General features: G+C 52.4%; 2 protein-coding genes across 2 annotated transcripts in view; one reads left to right on the forward strand and one right to left on the reverse strand.

Annotated features, from left to right (window-relative positions):
* Positions 1–48: 48 nt before the first annotated feature.
* LOC119098314 (protein enabled homolog) lies at positions 49–6853 on the reverse strand. Its single transcript, XM_037221238.1, has 6 exons — positions 6720–6853; positions 4546–4711; positions 3509–3664; positions 985–1457; positions 666–711; positions 49–60 (listed from the first exon to the last, which is right to left on the reverse strand). Exons 1-6 carry the CDS (start codon positions 6722–6724, stop codon positions 49–51), a joined length of 858 nt encoding a protein of 285 aa, XP_037077133.1. The 5' UTR covers positions 6725–6853.
* A 2887-nt stretch (positions 6854–9740) lies between these two features.
* LOC119109373 (ammonium transporter Rh type A) overlaps positions 9741–18273 on the forward strand; it is a 34372-nt gene continuing 25839 nt past the window's right edge. The window contains exon 1 of the mRNA XM_037232990.1: positions 9741–10134. Within this exon, the coding sequence (XP_037088885.1) occupies positions 9954–10134 (181 nt within the window). The 5' untranslated portion in view covers positions 9741–9953. The remainder of the gene's footprint in view (positions 10135–18273) is intronic.

The raw sequence follows: 18273 nt of genomic DNA on the forward strand, positions 1-18273 counted from the left end.
GTAGTAAATCCCACGCAAGCCTATGCTAAATCTAGTATGAGAAGGAGCCTAGCGCTGGCCCTGAGCGGCCAGCTGTACAATCAGCGGACGTCCACAGGACATACGCTCCCTGTCCCACGCCGTCCACGCCCGGACCAACCCACACCCCCGGGCCGCCGCCGGATCCGACCGGGGAGTACCGCGCGCGCGGGGAACCGGGCGAAGTCGGGCGGCTCACCTGCGGCGGCGCCGCGGCCGGCTCGTCGGCGCCCGGCGGCCGCCACTTGGCCTTGCGGCGCGCCAGCGTGGCGGCCATCTCGTCCATCATGGAGACGGCGGCACCGGAGGCAGCGGGCCGGCCGGCCGCCGCCGCGCCGCCCGACGGGCCGTCACCGCCGCCGGAGCCCTGCGGCCGGCGCTGGGTCAGAATGCGGCCGCCAACTCAGCCTGGGACGCCCACCGTCTTCAACATGCGTCATATATCCGGACGACAACCTGGCGTGGGCACGTCCCTGCACAACTAGAGAGAACAAATATGGAAAAGGTCCAAACCCGGCTAAAAAAACAAAACAAGAAAAGCTTACTACAACGAGCATTGAGACTAAGCTGCATCGACTCTACCATCCTCAAAGACGTGGTAGATTGAGCCTGTCACCACGTTCTTCGTCCCCCCAATGAGCACTCACCGCCGTCTTCTTCAGCCGCGTGCCCTGTATGGCGGCGGCCAGGCCGCTGAGACCCGCCGGCTCGGAGTGGTTGGGACGGAGCGTGGGAGGCGGTGGAGGTGGCGGCGGCGGCGCCCCGGCTGGAGCCGGAGGCGGCGGCGGCGGTGCCGGCGGTGCCTGTCCCGCCGCCGCCGCCGCCGCCGCCGTCGGGGCAGAGGACGTGCGGTGGTGACCGGGCGGCGCCGGCGGCGGGGGCGGCGGAGGGGGAGGCGGCGGGGCGGGCGCGGCCGGCACCGGTTGCGGCGCGGCCGGCGGCGCCGCTGCCAGCTGCAGTTGCTGCTGCTGGTGCTGCGAGTAGCGCCGCTCCGGCCCGGCCGGCGACTCGGCACGCGTCAGGCTCATGTAGCCGGCGGCGTCCACCTGGGCCGGCTCCGGCCGCGCCGCGCTGACGTAGCCGGCCGCCTCCGACGGCATCGACTCCTGGCGCACCATGCCCCTGTACACGGGCGGTTCCTCCTGCCTGCCGCCCCGGTAGTCGGACTGGCTCGGCTCCTGCCTGCCGCTCCTGTAGTCGGGATGCCCCGACTCCTGCCTCCCGGCCCTGTAGTCAGGCTGACTCGGCTCCTGCCTCCCGGCCCTGTAGTCAGGCTGACTCGGCTCCTGCCTCCCGGCCCTGTAGTCAGGCTGACTCGGCTCCTGGTACACAGCGACCGGAGCTGGCGCCGTCGAGGTGGCCGACAGCTGGCGCGCCAGGCCGCGCTGCTGGTCGAAGGCAGGCGGCGGCGGCAGCGGCGCAGAGCCCAGTGTCAGCACCTGTGAACGCCAGCAGGGGCTCACAGGGTGTGCGGTCGAGACGGCTGTCGCGACGGCACGATCGCTGACCATACCGCCACTGTACGAGGCAGACGGGGCGGCAGACATGGCGTCTCGCCATGAACATGCAGGACAGGCACAGGGGCAAGCTGTTTGAAAAGTTGGGCCGGATAACGACTCTTGGTATCGGTTAATCGAAACACATCAAATATTCATCACAACGCGGCTTATTACCTTTCACAAATTACACCACCTTCCAATCTGAAATGTTCAAAAATAGCCACATGAATATTGGCCGGGCATTCCAAACGAGACTGTCAGCATTTTACCTCGCAGTTTTAACCCACGTAACTGCTCACTGCGACCATGAAACATCACTTCGTGTGCACAGAAAAATAAATACAGAAAACGACGTCAAATGCAATACATTGCCAGCTGTACGCATGACTATAAAAATGAATGCATAAATGAAGCACTGCAAGAGGCTGACACACTCTCAAGGACAGCCCTATTTGTAACATTCAAGTAGTTATCGGCTTGCAAAATGCACACGGGCACTAGTCTCCACGACCTGTCGCGACCAAAACCAACACCGGATCGGGCTGACACAAACCTGCCTTCCACACACCATGCGACGGAAGCTCGCGCGGGTGCTCAACACTAAGCGGCGGCAAAGCAGGCGCATTTTCGAGACAAGCTCTATGACACTGCTGCTGTTTTCACACCACTGTTTGCTTTAAGCGTGATGATCCAGCATGATAACTCTTGGCCTGCTATTCCAACACGCTTCCACTCCGGGAAGCCTCTAACACGGAGACTGTCGTTTAACGACGGCTCAACGAGTATAAAGCTTGGTGTCTAATGATCGGGCGGAGGGAGAAAGGGAGGAAATGGGGTTGATCCCGGCGTTCTGAGCGTCGCAGAGTACTAAAGGCTTACTCACAGTCGTGTGCAGGTCCCTTTCAATCCCCTGCGACTGGCATGGGCTGCTTTTCACAAGACACGTGTATTATATTGAAGGGAGCGTTTCACCGTTAAGGACTGTCAGAAAATAATACAAGATCGGAAAGTGCACGCTAACTGGCATGGCCATCTTATTTATTTGTCAAAAAGCGCTGCGGGTGTGATTGTTGCCGATATATATATATATATATATATATATATATATATATCGAATTTGCCGATATATATCCACCGGTAGCATCGTAAATGGCATGGCGTTACACCCAAATGGTCCGCAGCAAGACCGTTGGCCGCTGGTGTCATTGCTGGGCATATGACAATCATTTTTTCTACGTGGTCCGGAAAGCAATAGATTGAAACGCAAAGTGCATGTGCGCTTGGGAATCGGAGAGTTGTATGCCTTAATTACGTTGCGGTTGTAAAATCTATTTGTGCCGTACAAACCAGCTGCCTCAGTTCCACATACCCATAAAACGTGAAATGCTCGAACTTAAGCCACTGAAATGTGCCTCCGCTGCGCGAACACTGTAAAGCATGAACCAGCCAAACTAGCGCAAGTCGCCGTAGAAGAAAATGAGCGCAAGGCCCTCAAGAATCATCAGCAAATAAGCGCTACTCGCATATTTCTTGGTAAGCACAGCCGGGCTCAGCCGAGCAGCGGGTGTTCCACAAGAGCGAATCCCAGTGGTGGAGCAGCACCGCCATGTGAAAACGAATGCACACACATCACCACATGCCAACCTTCAGTCTGGCCCACACGTCACAGGCGGACACGACCGACAGGTGTGGCAAGCCCAGGCCAAGTACAACCAATATCCTCGACGCAACTGCAAAGCACGTCCATCTCGATAGCATCGGGATAACTTTGACAAATCGAATGAGAGACGTCCAACGGCATGCATTGTCACGTTACACGCATTACCCGCTTGCCTAAGGGCGCCCCAATAGGCTCCATACATTCGCAATCTTTGAAATTGAGCCGCAACACACCTTCTTTCTCTCGTGTCCTTTAGTTGCAATGATAGCAGAGAGGCGTGATAACGACTTAGCTGGACACCACACAGCGCGGCAAACGTGCGACGCGTCACCTCAATGGCGCGCAGCATGGTCTGCGCAAAGAGCGCGGCGTCGTCGGCCGAGGAGAAGTTCAGGCCATACACCCGCTTGTTGTCACGCCACTGATGAAACGTCGGCGTCGCCTGGTTGTACTTGAGCCCCTTCAGCACCGCACAGTTGATGACCACCTGCGGGGCAGGCGCACTTTACTCCACACAGGTCGCTGAGGGTTTTACGGCAGCTGAGATGGGAGTGTCTAACGATGACACGGTACGCGCGGCACGTGCGTGACAAGTGGAACAAATCGGACCCTTAGCACGCGTGCTTACGTGATGCACATCTCACCTAGGCCACAGGTATTGTAAGGTGTACACCATTTAACATCATATATTGACATGAAACCCACGAAGGCCAAGATGTCCAGATTCAGAAAAAGCATCCAGGGCCCAAGGGACAGCTGGAGACATCATTGGTTCCTTTGAGGGGAATGTGGATGGCCCAACATGGACAATGCCTTACCATGTTGTGGCATAATGTCAGAATAGCAGTCATATTATGACAATGCATCATTCGGCGCCCTTTCTCATCTTGGACCCGTATTTGTTCAGTGGAGCAGTCCCGGTCTTTTCAGAACCATCAACAGGCAGTCCCCAGCTCCAACGCCCCAGAGCCGGCCCGGCGGTACTTCCGTCGAACGTTGGAGGGCGCGGCGTGGCATCGGTCGGCATATGGTGTTTTAGAACATGACTGCTAGTGACTTTGACTCTTTATGGCGGACACGGACATGCCGCTATCGACAACGTCCAATGGATTCCGTCAAATCGCCACCGAACGCGGCTAGCTTTCCAGCACCATCTCGCGGGAGGCAACAACAAAACAGAAAGGCTGGCCGCTCGCCCATCTGGCACCAGCTGAGGCTAAAGACCATCAGGCCAGCCGGCGCCCATCCCACGCCGAACACCGAATACACGGCAGCGCCTGGTCATGCAGCTTACGGCCCACCACCCGGAGCGCCTGCTCACCTCCTGGTCATGCAGCTCGCGGCCCACTACCCGGAGCGCCTGCTCACCTCCTGGTCATGCAGCTTGCGGCCCACCACCCGGTAGGTGTTGTTGACCATGTGCTGGTAGATGTGCACCTTGGACGGCCCGGAGGAGCTGCCCGACGGCACCCACTTCTTGTGCGCGTCGTCGTATATCATGACGTTCGCGCGAGCGGACGTTAGGCTCTGCTCACTGCAAACAACAAACATTGGCCACCTCAGGAGGCTCTCAGAGGTGCATCAGTAAGACTACAAGTGATAGGTCTGAGTCCAGTGGATGATAGTGTTTGCTAACAGATCACAAAAGCAATTACCAAATTCCATCACAGATCTCTTTATTATAACCAGCTACATTTGTTCTACAAAGCCTTGTCATGTATCTTCAACTAGCTCCATACCCCATCTCTGCAAATGTTTGCAGTTTCTGTGGGGTTGCTGACCAGCTACCGCGCTTGTGAGGCACGCCAGTTCCATACAGGAAGCAAAAATTGCATTGCAAAGCTTGGGCACAGGATCCTACACAAGTGGAGGGGCTGCCCCATCCAGTAACTTGACAGCCAGTCCTGACAATGAGACCCCCACAGGTTGTCCCTGAACTGAGATCACTGATAATATCATTAGCCTGCCTTGTACTTCAGCCTCCAACACTATCACTGGTCTCTCCTGGCCACAGACCTCCCACATCAACATCTCTTGGCATCTGGCCTTTCAAGCAACCATCAGTGTCTACTGAGTGCCAGCCTGTCCTGACGCTGCCCAACAGAACAGCCAGAAAAATAATAGTTTGCTTCTGCATTGTATGAACAGATAGATGCAAATGAGCAGGGGTGATCATTGCCTGGTTAAGGAAAGGGCAAGATGTTGTTTCACAACATCAAAAATGCTAGTAGGGATCTGTTGGTGAACTAACAGCATTGTACCACATGCTCATAATGCTAGTGATACAACTTGATAAGTTTAGTCAAGTTTAAGGAACATGCTCCTCATTGCTCATTTAGAAGTTACACATCCCTACATTTGTGGAATCCTTATGACATGGGCCAGTCTTCCTAAATGGACAAAGCCAGCATGTTGTGAACAATCATGCAAGGTCAGCCTATAAAGGCTCTGTTCTGGGTCTAACACTCGCCATTATTTTTATGAATGGCTACATCAGTGTGTAAAATGTAAGATTACATCAGCTCCTGATGACACCAAGCTGCATAGAGGTCCTGGTGAGATGGCCTGGAAACCATCCAATTCAGCCAGTCTAAAATGTAGCATGCTATCATAAATGGATACTTCTATAATGCAGAGCAGTATCTGGGTCAGGAAAACCCACAGTGCCAGTGCAGCATGCAAGGCAAGTCCTACAGCGATCTGGAGAAAAGACCAGGCTGTATTTGTGGATGAGGAAGTTATCTCACCAGGGCAAGTGGCAGAGGTTTCTCTACACAGCATTGCAAAAAAACAGTATTTACCTACATTTGTACAAATATACAGTTTATATGTTAAACTAGATTGTATTTTATTTGTCAGCTCAATGTGATCTTCTATTATCTATGGCACCTATTGCCTCTATCTCTATTTCTTTTAAACAAGTACTGAGGATTTTACTGTTTAATTATTTAAAACTTATTATGTCTTGCCTTGATGTACAAGCTGTTTTCTGCACAGTACTGACATGATGTGAGGCAATGGTGTGGTGGGGATATCCCTTAAATGGTTGGTATGCAATGTTATATGATAGTGTCATTACATGGAGCATATTGCATGATAAATGTGGGGAAACTTATGTAACACCATTCTGTCAGGTAGCTGCACAGAAAAAATAAAATAATTAGCATCACAACAATTAATATACACTATACTTTGCAAAGACTTCAGAAAGTTTTTACTTCAACACATTTCCATAACTGCACACAATCAATAAGTTCAGGGTATGCAGACCAAAACAAGCATGCTTTTTATGCAAAGCACGATCCGCGGGCACAATGACAGGAACTATACAGTAAAAACCACAAAACTGACTGTTCTCAACATAATTCCATTGACTTCAGTACAATATCGGCAGCGAGAAATTCCACACATTCTCTGTCAGATGACTCAGTAAAAACAAGCAACTACCGGGCAAAAGTATTTGTTTCAAAGATGTTCAAAATTACATGTTGATGACAATATTCCACTGGTCACAACAACGCGCCGACAAAAACAAGCTATACCTCATTGTTGCTGATGCAAGTAGCAATTTTTTCAGTCAGTTATATTGTAAAATCTTCAATTGCATAGCACAACCGTGCAAACGTCTTCACTCAGCCTCCATAACAACGACCAGCCCGCCTTCTCGACGTCCTTGCCCCGGAGTTTGAGAAGGCTATGGGGTGCGGCGATGGTCATACAAGCCATAATTGTACACATGAAGTGCTACCATATATACAGCAAGTGGCGTTTTTTGAGCTCGTCCAAATATTTGTCCCCTTTGGCTTTTTGCGCAGGGCTAACCGTCCGCTTCTTCGGCTTTATCAATTATCGCTGCTTCCGAATTCATTGGGGAAGGGGGAAGAAATGGCAGTGCGGTGACATCTCATAGCTGGGGCGGGGGTAAGCGTGCTAGCGTGCGTTTAGCGTGCTACTACCATGGCAGCACATGATGGAAATCTAAAGGAAATAAAACAGCTCGTAGGGTTGTTCATTGACATGGTTCTTGATACGCCTTATATAACTATAATATTAGGAAAGAACAGACTTGTGCAACATGCAGCATGGCATCAGTCCCAAACCTTCCTGACAAAACGCACTGGTGCGCCATGCTGCACTGACGGTTTGCAAAAACCCCTTACAGCATAACCGTTTGTACTGCAATGCAATGTAACTGCAAGCATTTCCTCTGGATAGCCAGTGTCATTAGCCTCCAAACAACGCCCCATTCGATGTGACATGTAATGTTTGGCCTTTTATATAACCTAGGAAGGTTAGCATACTGAGGCGAATATTTTGAACAGTATAATATGGCCGATAAAGGTATTGATAACGAGTGTCGCGCTTCATTGCGGTTATTTAGCAGAGCCTGCATACAATTGTCGTGCCTTTCTCCCTGATGTTCCGAAGCTAGGGTGTGTAAGGGGGGGGGGGGGGGTATGGTAGCTTGGTCAACTCGGGAGGTTCCCGTTGTTATGTTGTTGACTGGAGTTCGTCATATTGCGCCCGTGGGAATGTTATCTATTTAACGAGGCTGTTATATATATATATATATATATATATATATATATATATATATATATATATATATATATAACGGCCTGGTTAAATAAATAAAAATAAATAAATAAAATAATAAGTAAATAAATATATATATATATATATATATATATATATATATATATATATATATATATATATATATATATATATATATATATATGTATATATATATGCATATATATATGTATATATATATATGTGTATATATATATACATATACATCTAAATTTGACTTAAGCAAGTGATAAAAACAACTGGCCACCATCAAAAGTCACCACTGGCCACCACCACCACCGCCAACTGGCCATCATCACCAGCTGCAAAAATTTTAGAAGTAAGTTATTTCATTGCTAAATTGTTCTGACCCATGCATTGACTGCTCTGAACTCCCCGTGCGGAGGTGTGTGAGGAATCGATTACCAGGTGTCCTAAGGTGATGACATTATTTAACAGAGCGCGAGTCTGATTGCCCTTCTTATTGAAGAATTTTTTATGTTGGCTTCATAATGCCGAGCCAAAGGAAACCATTATTTTTAATAGCATCCTTGACCTTACCACCAGCTTGTTACACGAGCCCGGGGCTTGTCCCCTAACGCTAACAGAGGTAGACAGGAAAATGTGGAATAAAATGTTTCATATGTCGTGCCCAGAAAAAAAACAAACGCTAGCACGCGCTCGGGTCGAGAGATAACTTGACTTCCTCCCCCCCCCCCCCCTCCCTCTGAAGGTTTTTCCAGAATAACGTTTCTATGATCAGGTATAAATCTCAGACTGAGGTCAAAACATCCTGCTTTTCACTCGAAATTTTGCTGTATGGTGTAGTTTCTGGTGCTCATCTAGAATTTATGAATACCAATGACCGCAACAGACATCTTCCATGGATTTCCTATAGGTCAAAGTTGGTAGCTGACCTAAAAAGGCCCAGGCCAACATGCTCTATCGAGAGCATACCACCTAGCGTAACCCTTGATGCTCACTGAAATTCAAAATTAAAGCGTTCTCGTAGGATTTAGATCACCATGACATTCTAAAGACCAAAAAGCCACTGGCCTTGCATCAACACCAAAGGCCTTTTACTTATAGCAGGTATCTAGGTCCGAGGCAGTTGCATGAGGAGGTCTGGAGGTACTTTGGATGCCATGTTGGAGGTTGACCTTATTTGACCTTATTTGGCCAGAAAGTCACGAACTAAGAATCTCACATTTGGAAGCAGGTAAGTTCACACACGGGCCAACCCACTCTATGTATGCGGTGTCTCTGGCTCCATTAGTTTTCAGACCTCAGGAGGTCAAATTGACACCTTACCCGAGCGAAGGGCTTTCGACCGGCCACCCGGGCGAGTGTTAAGACTGCTGGAATTGTGCCGTGCCGTGCTGGCATGGTGTATGATATGAGCGTGATTTGGAACGTGTAGACACCTTGGTGTGTTGTGCTTGTATGTTGTGATGTTAATGTTACAAAGCCCCATAAGATCGGCACGTCTATTCAAATCAAACGCAAATAGCGCGAATACCAACCGAACATGGAATTACTCTTAATTAATGGCAGTCCAGGCGTCATCTCCCAATAGCACCCGAACAAAAAACTGGATCTGAGCCAGCAGCAAGACCAAGTGGCGACCTTGGGAGCGACAGGACGTCGTGGACCTGGAGGCGACTGGTCGGAATAAACGATGCCCATTTGTTCCCGGGGCAGGGGCGACGCAAGGCAGTGGCGCATAGGTTGAGGCGCAGAGAGGGGGTAGGTAGCCGTGCCCCTCTCATCTTATTGAGAACATTTAGCACCAGCCATGCGGCGATGCATGGAAGGAATCTATTTCAAAATTGACACCCTCGTTTTCTGAGTCGTTCTTACGCATGTGCGGTGTAGGACACATTCCTGACTCCATGCCACCTCCCGGCGTGGCCGGGCCGGCCTTCGTCCGTACCACAGGGGTCTGACCACGCCCGCGGCCACGCGCCGCGCCGCCGCTGTGGCGCGGTCGGCACTCCCAGCAGTGCGCGGTGGCTGTCTCCAGGTGTTGTCGCATTCGTGTTTTGCTCTGCCCTCGAGACGCCACATGCGACTGCACTTCGGGGACTCCTTTAAACCTTGCGTGTTTGTTTACACCTGGTTGTCAAACCAACGTTGCTAGTCCGATCTGACTGAAGTGTCAACAGACGGCCAACAAGCGATCAAAAGGTGCCGCCGCAGTGATGGGCGCCGCCTCACTGTTGCGCTCGCGCCACGGCCTGCTGCTGTGCCTGCTGCAGTTGGTGTTTATCGTGCTGTACGGCACGCTCGTCATCTACCACCCCGATGCGGACGAGGCGGCCGGCACGTACTCGGGCACGGAGACGGCGCACGACGCGGCACCGCACGCGCGGACCTATCCCAGTGAGTGGCTCCGAGACCGGACCAGCCGGAGCGGGGCTCGCGCCCGTGTGCCGCGCGCCGACGGAAGCTCGTGGCTGGGGGATGGGAGGCTTTGGGCTGAGGATGGGAATGTTCGGTAATGGCAATTGCTGCTCTCGCTTTGAAGGGGAAGAGGCCCGTCTTCATGAGGACTTTTGACCTGTGGAAAAGCGTAACCTGTGGAAACTATCTCTGGAAAAGTCGAATTAAGTTGACTGGCGCTTAAACCCAGATTGTTTACTGCTTCCGGGTGTTTTGAGTTCGTGTATTCTGAATCAATGGAGGCAATTGATATGCAATTTCTAGTGCAAGCTTGGCTGTCAAAGTTTTGTTTTATTGTAGTGGATACTGCAACCCTGCAGTCCATCACTTGCTCGGTCGCTTAAAGGGTATGGGCCTCCCCAAAGTTTTTTTTTAGCTTATTTTTCCAGACGGAAACAAAAGCTGTGATTCCAAAACGAGGCTGTCGACCTAAGCAAATCGTGAACATCTCTGATGTTGCCAATGTTGCGCCTTGTCTTTGGAAATAATGCCCGGGACTATAGGGGAGGAGAAATGGAACTTCTCTATCATCCCTCTCAGGTCATCTTTACAGCAAAGGATTTGAAAACTCTTGCTAAGCTGGATATTGAACCCAGACCCCTTCAAACGTGCATTTAAGGTGTTTATCCACATCGGCTTGCAAGCTCCTTCCATTTCCCATGAGAACATACTGAGTTTCAATGGGATGCATAGCTACCATTGAACAAGCGTCCAGGAGCTGGCTGCGCCAACAGCCGACAAAAAGCACGGCGAGCTGCGGCGAGCAATCCTGTCAGTGCGGGCCCAGCCCCGCAGGACTGCTCGATCCTGTCAGTGGGCGCTCAGCCCCACCGGACTGCTCGATCCTGTCAGTGAGGGCTCAGCCCCGCCGGACTGCTCGATCCTGTCAGTGGGGGCTCAGCCCCGCAGGACTGCTCGATCCTGTCAGTGTGGCTCAGCCCCGCAGGACTGCCCGATCCTGTCAGTGGGGGCTCAGCCCCGCAGGACTGCTCGATCCTGTCAGTGGGGGCTCAGCCCCGCAGGACTGTTCGATCCTGTCAGTGGGGGCCCAGCCCCGCCGGACTGCAGAGCGTCGCAGCATCTGTCGGTTAGCTGGGCTTCTGCTGGCCGTTGGCCAACGATCTTAGCGAACATCGCGGCACACACTGAAGCACCGATCACATCGCGGTGCTGCCCCGCTGACAAAAAGTGTGTGGCGTAGCTGCATAAATATGCCGTGCAAAGGCAAAACCCTATGTGCTCATTCTTGGCCATTTTGGATGCTCAAGGTCACTTCATTCGTCTTCTCAAGCTCAATTCAGTTATTTGAACCAGAAGTTGAAATTTTCATAAACTTTTAGCGCGCAAAATGGTCAAAAATAAACATATATCGTTTGACCTTTGGATGGCGTAATTTATGCCAGAAGTTTGTGCGCTGCGCGGTGTTTCAACGACATAGTTTTCCCAGTCACGTGATTGCATCTGTTGGCTCTGTTCTGCAGAACGTCACATCGCAATTGTGAATTTGCTTAACATCGAGCTCCATCTCAGTTCCCCAATGCCGCTGCATACAGTGTGCGATGGACGATGCCCGCCTATTCTGGGGATGAGGCGCTCCATCCGGTACAGCACCCCTGTTTGGATATCTGGTAGAGTTTTTGTCGAAATGTCCGGTGGTTTTTACGTTTGCTTGTCTGCGTTCTGTCAAGCAGATGCAGAGCAGATGCATTATCCCGATTCAGGGATAATCCCGAGTCAGCTTCTCCGCGCGTGGTTTTTGGTCTCAACGCCGCCATCGACTCTGGTATGCTGGCGGTGGCGCCAGTCGCCATCACATCCAATCTCCGTCTCGGGGCGTCCATGACAGAGTGTCGCGACTTCCGTCTAGAGCCTGACTAGATTGGTATGCGGGGACAAGTCAGCGCGACCGAGACAGTAGATATATCAGATAAGCCCATGTGGGACCGCAGATTTGACAAACTTGTTCGGATCCCTCGGAAACAAGCCCAATTACGTCAGGACATTCAACAGCGAAGCACCGCTGGGCAATTCAGAGCAAAATACCACTGGGCAATAAACGGCCAAATACCGTTGGGCAATATAAACCAAAACACGCAATAAACAGCAGAACACCACCTGCTGAAAACTACGACCTGCTTGTGACGCCGTGGTTGGATGTGCGCCAATCGTTACAGTTAGCACCACTACTGGCAGGTACGCGGTGCTGCGTGGTGAATGCAGTGGACATGGTGCTCGGGTGCAGACGCCCTCTCCGGCCCCGCTAACTGGATCAACGTGCATCCAACTGGGCGGCAACTCTTGTTTGAGTCTTTTTAAGACTCATGTGGCTTGCTTACGTTTCGCCAAAACTAGTTGGCACTGTATGTCGTATGGCGTGCTGTGAAAATCTATTCAGTCCGCAGCCTTTGGGACTTTGGGACTTTGGGGGATCGAGGCTTCATTTATCTATGGCAAATTTGGTTTAGCCATCTGTTTCGACCATACCAAACCGTATCCAACCAGATTAGAGTCCAGGGACCTTGAATGCGTGGTTAGATCTCGGCCCTCTGACGTCACCACCTCGTTCAATCTGGCACAAACATCTGCAGAAGGTAATGCACCAGGACACGGGAAGACCTTGTCCCACCTGGGCACCCGGTATTGAGCTCTATTTGCGTATCTGATTTTCGTCACCGCTGAGCACGTAAATACCTCCTATGTTGAGTGAGATCGCAGACGTGTGGTGTGCGAATAGCAAACAGTGCTTGAAGCTGATGAGTGATAAAGACTGGCATCGGTAGGCTGGTGACGCGTCTCTTAATGCGGCCCCCTGATCTGATGGAGTGCCAGTCGGTGGAGCGATCCTTTGCTTTTTGCTTTATGGATCGCCATGCTGAGAACAAGACAGGGGCAGAGTTTTTGTCAAATGCCTCCACTTTTTCGTGTCGGAGAGGCTGCTGATGCTAAATAGCGGTAATCTTAGACAATAATTAACGACAAGGGAAATTGACGCATGGGAACCTCTTACATCCAAAAATTCAAAGCAGTCTAGAAATATGCAGCTGAACGACAAAATCTGGCAATAATTGACGAGAGACTTCCAGCCCTGCCCATCCCTAGAATGTTTGCCCTATGTATTTTACATAAAGCCGAGGTCTAACGCACACCTCAGGCTGTTGCTTGACGTTTTCGCCAACCGATGGTGTCAAAAGGCGCCCAACGCGGCGTGCTATATTGGCCACGTTTTTAGAGAGGATGCGTCTAAAATATACCAGGACGAGAAGTCCTCCAACTTGTCCAAGGCCGCGCCGACCTTGTCACAGCCGCATGGCTTCCATAAGTGATGGGTCGGGACCTTGCGAACGTCACCTGTGATCGAAAATGGATACTGCGATAACAAGCAGGGAGGGTGGAGTGACGGCATAGGGGGGGGGGGGGAGGGGGGCGGGCGACACTGCTCTCCCAGGTGCTCTGTTAAGGACGAGTCCAAAGCCAGACTCTCAGAAACTGTTTCAAATAAATGTGAGCGAAGATTACGGGTCATCAAAGAAGATAGCGATCAATCCCGGCATATGGAAGGTAGCACCAATAATCGACATGTGCTACACTGCATTTTCACAACGGTAGGAAGGGCTACCGGGATTCAAAACGGATTTTGTGCACATTTATTGGCATCAATCTATAAATAGCAAATACCGCCCGCAGGCGGCGCCGGTGCTATTTGAAATGGGAACCGGTGCCGGTGGTATTTAAACTGGTAACCGGAGCTGGTGCTATTTGCCAGTGCTATTCAAACTGGGAACAAAATTTCCCGCCAGAGGCCGGCCCAGCCCAGTCCAATCGTATGAGTTCTAGCTCATGTATTCGCAATGACTAATTGCAGCCCCATCAAGTCTTCAACAAAAAGGATGGAAATTTTTCAGACTTGCACTGGATCATTTTGTGAGCTTTCGCTTGTAAGCTGGCCGACCAAGCATGGCTGTCCTGCAACATTGCGATGTGGTCACACTGTAGCCTACCCCATATGATAAACATAGAAAACTAACAAGACATTGTAACAACAACAACAATGAAATAGTTAAAGAAATGGATGGAAATCAGCTGCGGATTCAGCGCATGAGGACAATCAGTGTTGCAGCGACACCAGACCAAGTAGCCCGGAAGAAGCAGAGGACGGGCGCACGTAATGAGCATACTGTGGGTCGTGCGCCACTGGTCACGCGCGTCCCTGTCCAGGGCATGAGCCCCCGTTGTGAAACTTTGTTTAGGGTTAATGTCAACTTTCGGTAAACAGCGCAAATAAAGACTGGAAACCATCTTCACGGATGTGTTCTTGCAGCGTGTAATAATCACAGAGCGACATGAACAGTGCCTGATAATTAGATACACCACCATTCGACCGAGAAGCGGCCAAAGTCACCTTTCACAATCACGGGCTCAAGTACATCATGATGTACTATGTCACCATGCCATGATGACCGCTTTGTCTTGATATCATGTTATGTATTTATCCACATCATGACGTACATAATGTTGGTTTAGGCCAAAGCATCCATAGTTTAGCCTAAACTGGAAAGATTAGGCCGTCAAAAATGTTTTAGCAAATAACCGAGCTGACTGAAACCATCGCCCATCCAAAACATTTTAGTTTTTTGTTACAGTTTCATGACCTTCACAGACAGCATAAGCCCTTCCATGGACGCAGACTTCGATGGTTAGATTGTCAGGCCAAACGAGACCCAAAGCTAGCCGGCTTTTGAAACATACGGCTTGTAATTACCTTATGTAAACAAGCGCCTATCATCGGTATACCACCTTCTCCCAAATTCGTGCAAGTGGCATATTCTAATGGAGTGATAAGACGGGCTACCAAAAGTCATTTACATGGGCCACCAAAAGTCACTGCCTTTCCTCTCCCAAATTTTGATTGTCTACATAAATAACGCACTCCTCTTGTTATCGTGTCTGCCATCGCGTCCTTTATTCCACAGCGAAGGAGGCATCGCGTTGGTATTGATTTTTCTTTAAGTCTCACTGGCATTATCATTTCAAGGGTTCGACGCACAGACAGCTATTGTTGGGTCGCATGCACGCAGAGTTTCGGCGTACAGACAGCTATTGTTGAGCCGCATGCACGCATGGTTCTAGCGTACAGACAGCTATTGTTGGGTTGCATGCATGCAGGGTTCCGGCGTTTGCTCTAGGTGCGTACGGCGCATAAAGCGTGCCGGAAAGTCGAAGTGTGGGTGATGCTGACGGCATCGCCACACTTCGAAGGGCGATAGACTTTTTCCTTTGCACTTAATCTCGAAAGCTTGCGTTTGAATATGGAGCGGATGGTGGCGTAGAACACCAGAGTGGTACTAACTCTGCAGCTGGCGATTTATCTGCAGACTCGTATAAATGTGGGACTTAAACGCTGCAGACGACCTGCTGCTGAAAGAGCAACTGAACACCAGGAGAAAAGTGTCATAAGCGTCAGCGGAGGCTAACCTCATCTGTACTTACAGTCCAAACCTACTCTCATGTCTTGGCTCCATCACTTACATTCTTTATTCTTTTAACACGCGGCCGGGCGGCTGGTTAAGCACCCTTCGCTCGGGTAGGGATTGAGGGGGGGGGGGGGAGGTGGTGGGGACGGTATGACCACCTGAAATCCCAAAAACTAACGAGCCTAGAAACGCCAAGTTCAGAGCGTGACCTGGTCTATATGTAAACTGACTAATGCCAAGCACTTCCTGGCCGACTCGGGGCCCCTTTCCAATACAAAACTCGTGTTAGGCACTCCTTGGCCCCTGACCAACAAGATGTGAACCATTCCTGATCCTTATTGACTCAGGGACCTCGACCAATATAAACCATAGCGACCTGACCTGGTCCCTGTTTGGGAAATGAGCTCTTGAACCATGGGACCGACTGTTTGGTGCTGGTAATACCTGACAGACGGGGTGGTTCTCATTAACCCAGGGGGCCTCCAATCAGCACGGCCCAGAACATGCTGCTGGAAAAACAAAACTGGTCGTTCCAATTGCATTTAATGGATTCCTTGTGTGAGCACATAGGGAGGGCATACAATATATTCTGTTTTCATACGATTTAGGAAGGCTGCGCTGTTCATTCGGTCGAGTGCTTGAGTACTGACAACTCGCAATACCATGAATGCGGATTTGTGACTTAATAATGATAATGCTTCCCTCCGGATTCCTGCATAAGTCATGATACGATCGCTGACGCAGGGTTGCGATCTAAGACAAAAAAAGAAAACACGTGGCCACTGGCGACCGTTGGGTGGACACCCTGACCCCGAAGGCCACCCTCAGTCGGGCTCCGTCGGCGGCCAGGAATGATGGTGCGCCCGCTGCGCCTGCTGCCGCCGCTGCTGGTCCTGCTGCTGGCTGGGCGCGGCTGCGGCCTGCGGTTGGCTGCTGGTCGCTGGCGCCGCAACGTGACACTGGCCGGCGCACCGCCGCTGGCCGAGCGGCCGGTCGCCTCCGCCTCGCAATGCGTCGCGCTCTGCAGCACATGGCCAGCGGGCTGCGGGGCGGTGACCCTCCTTGCCGACCCTGTCCGCTGCCGGCTGCACGCAGGCGGCGTCTGCAGCGATCGCAACCTTCTCTCCTTGGTGGCTGAGCCGGGCGCGCGGTACTACGACCTGTACCACTCGCTGGCGGCGCTGGCGCGGGACGGCGGCGTCGAGTGCGCGAGTGCAGGCCTCTGCTCGCCCTCCTGCTATTGCACGGTCGACTGCCCGCCCGTCGGCAGCTTCCCGGAGGTGGCGTACATCTGCGACGGCGCCGCCTGCGACCTGGCCCCGGAGTACTGGCCGGTCAACTCGCTGCTCGCGCTGCCCCGCTGGGAGGAGGTCACGACCGACGGCCGTCTGTCCGTCTTCAAGACGGTCGCCTCCGACCACCTCGTCTTTCGGTGCGAGGTCAAGGTCAGTCAGCTCGGCGAGGTCAGCATTACCATGGTTGGCGTTGCCGCGTTCGGGATACAAGTTGTCGTGACCGTGACCCTTGGTACCAACGACAACAACGGCATCACCCTCGATGCTGGCATCCTCGGCTCAGACAGTGCGACGGTTCCAAACGTGCTCTCAACGGAAGAATACCAGCGCATTTCTCTCATATGCAGGGAGGAGGGCGGCTGCGACCTCACTGGCGAGGACGAGAGCGTCCCGCTGTTCTCTCTGGGGTCAGTCCACGCCAACTCGCTGCGCTCGGCCAAGCTCAGCTCAGCGCCCGGGGTACTGGCGTTCTGGCGGCTGGAGGCCGGCCTCGTTGACAGCTGGCTCCAGGAGGAGCAGGGCACCAGCGCTGACCCGGTCTTCACCGTGGGCACGGAGGGCGCCTTCCTACAGGTCACGCCAACGCCATCTTTCCGCATGTCATTCGAGGTGTCGGCAGTCCAGGACGTCTGGGTGGAATTCCGCCAAGAGTACCTCTTCCAAGACGGCAAGGCAATGCGCGTCCTCATCCATACCTTCGACAGATCCATCTTCTTCTTCCCTCCGAAAGGCATCTCGGTCGGGATGGCCAGCGGCGGAGAACTCCCGCAGGACGCCTTCGAGGCCGCGTCCTGACATGCTCAGTAGCGCGGAGATGCGCGCCTTCACAGTCGAGTGGAGCAACAGCACGGTGCGCGTGACCAGCGCCGCGCAAGCCCTGCACGTGCAGCTGGAGGCGGCGGCGAGCATGCCACAGATCAGCTACGTCGGCATCGGCTGCGAGCACGGGGACAAGGCCCAGGTTCGCCTGGTGGCGGCCGACGACGGCTGGAGCACGGCCGGTTGGAAAGCTGGCCGCACCGGCTACAGCACCGGCACCAGGCTCGGCTAGAGACGGCAGCAATCACCGACGCCAGGCTGGACTAGAGACGGCAGCAATCACCGGCACCAGGGTGGCATAGCGGCGTCTACGGCACCAGCACCAGGCTGGGCTAGCAATGGCATCAGCACCGGCATCAGACTGGGCTAGCGGCGTCTTTAGCACCGGCACCAGGCTGGGCTAGCAATGGCATCAGCACCGGCATCAGGCTGGGCTAGCGGCGTCTACAGCACCGGCACCAGGCTGGGCCAGCAACGGCACCAGTCACCAGCAC

Source organism: Pollicipes pollicipes, unplaced genomic scaffold (genome assembly GCF_011947565.3).
Source record: "Pollicipes pollicipes isolate AB1234 unplaced genomic scaffold, Ppol_2.1 Scaffold_2555;HRSCAF=2994_pilon_pilon_pilon, whole genome shotgun sequence".
In the NCBI taxonomy this organism is placed as follows: Eukaryota; Metazoa; Arthropoda; class Thecostraca; order Pollicipedomorpha; family Pollicipedidae; genus Pollicipes; species Pollicipes pollicipes.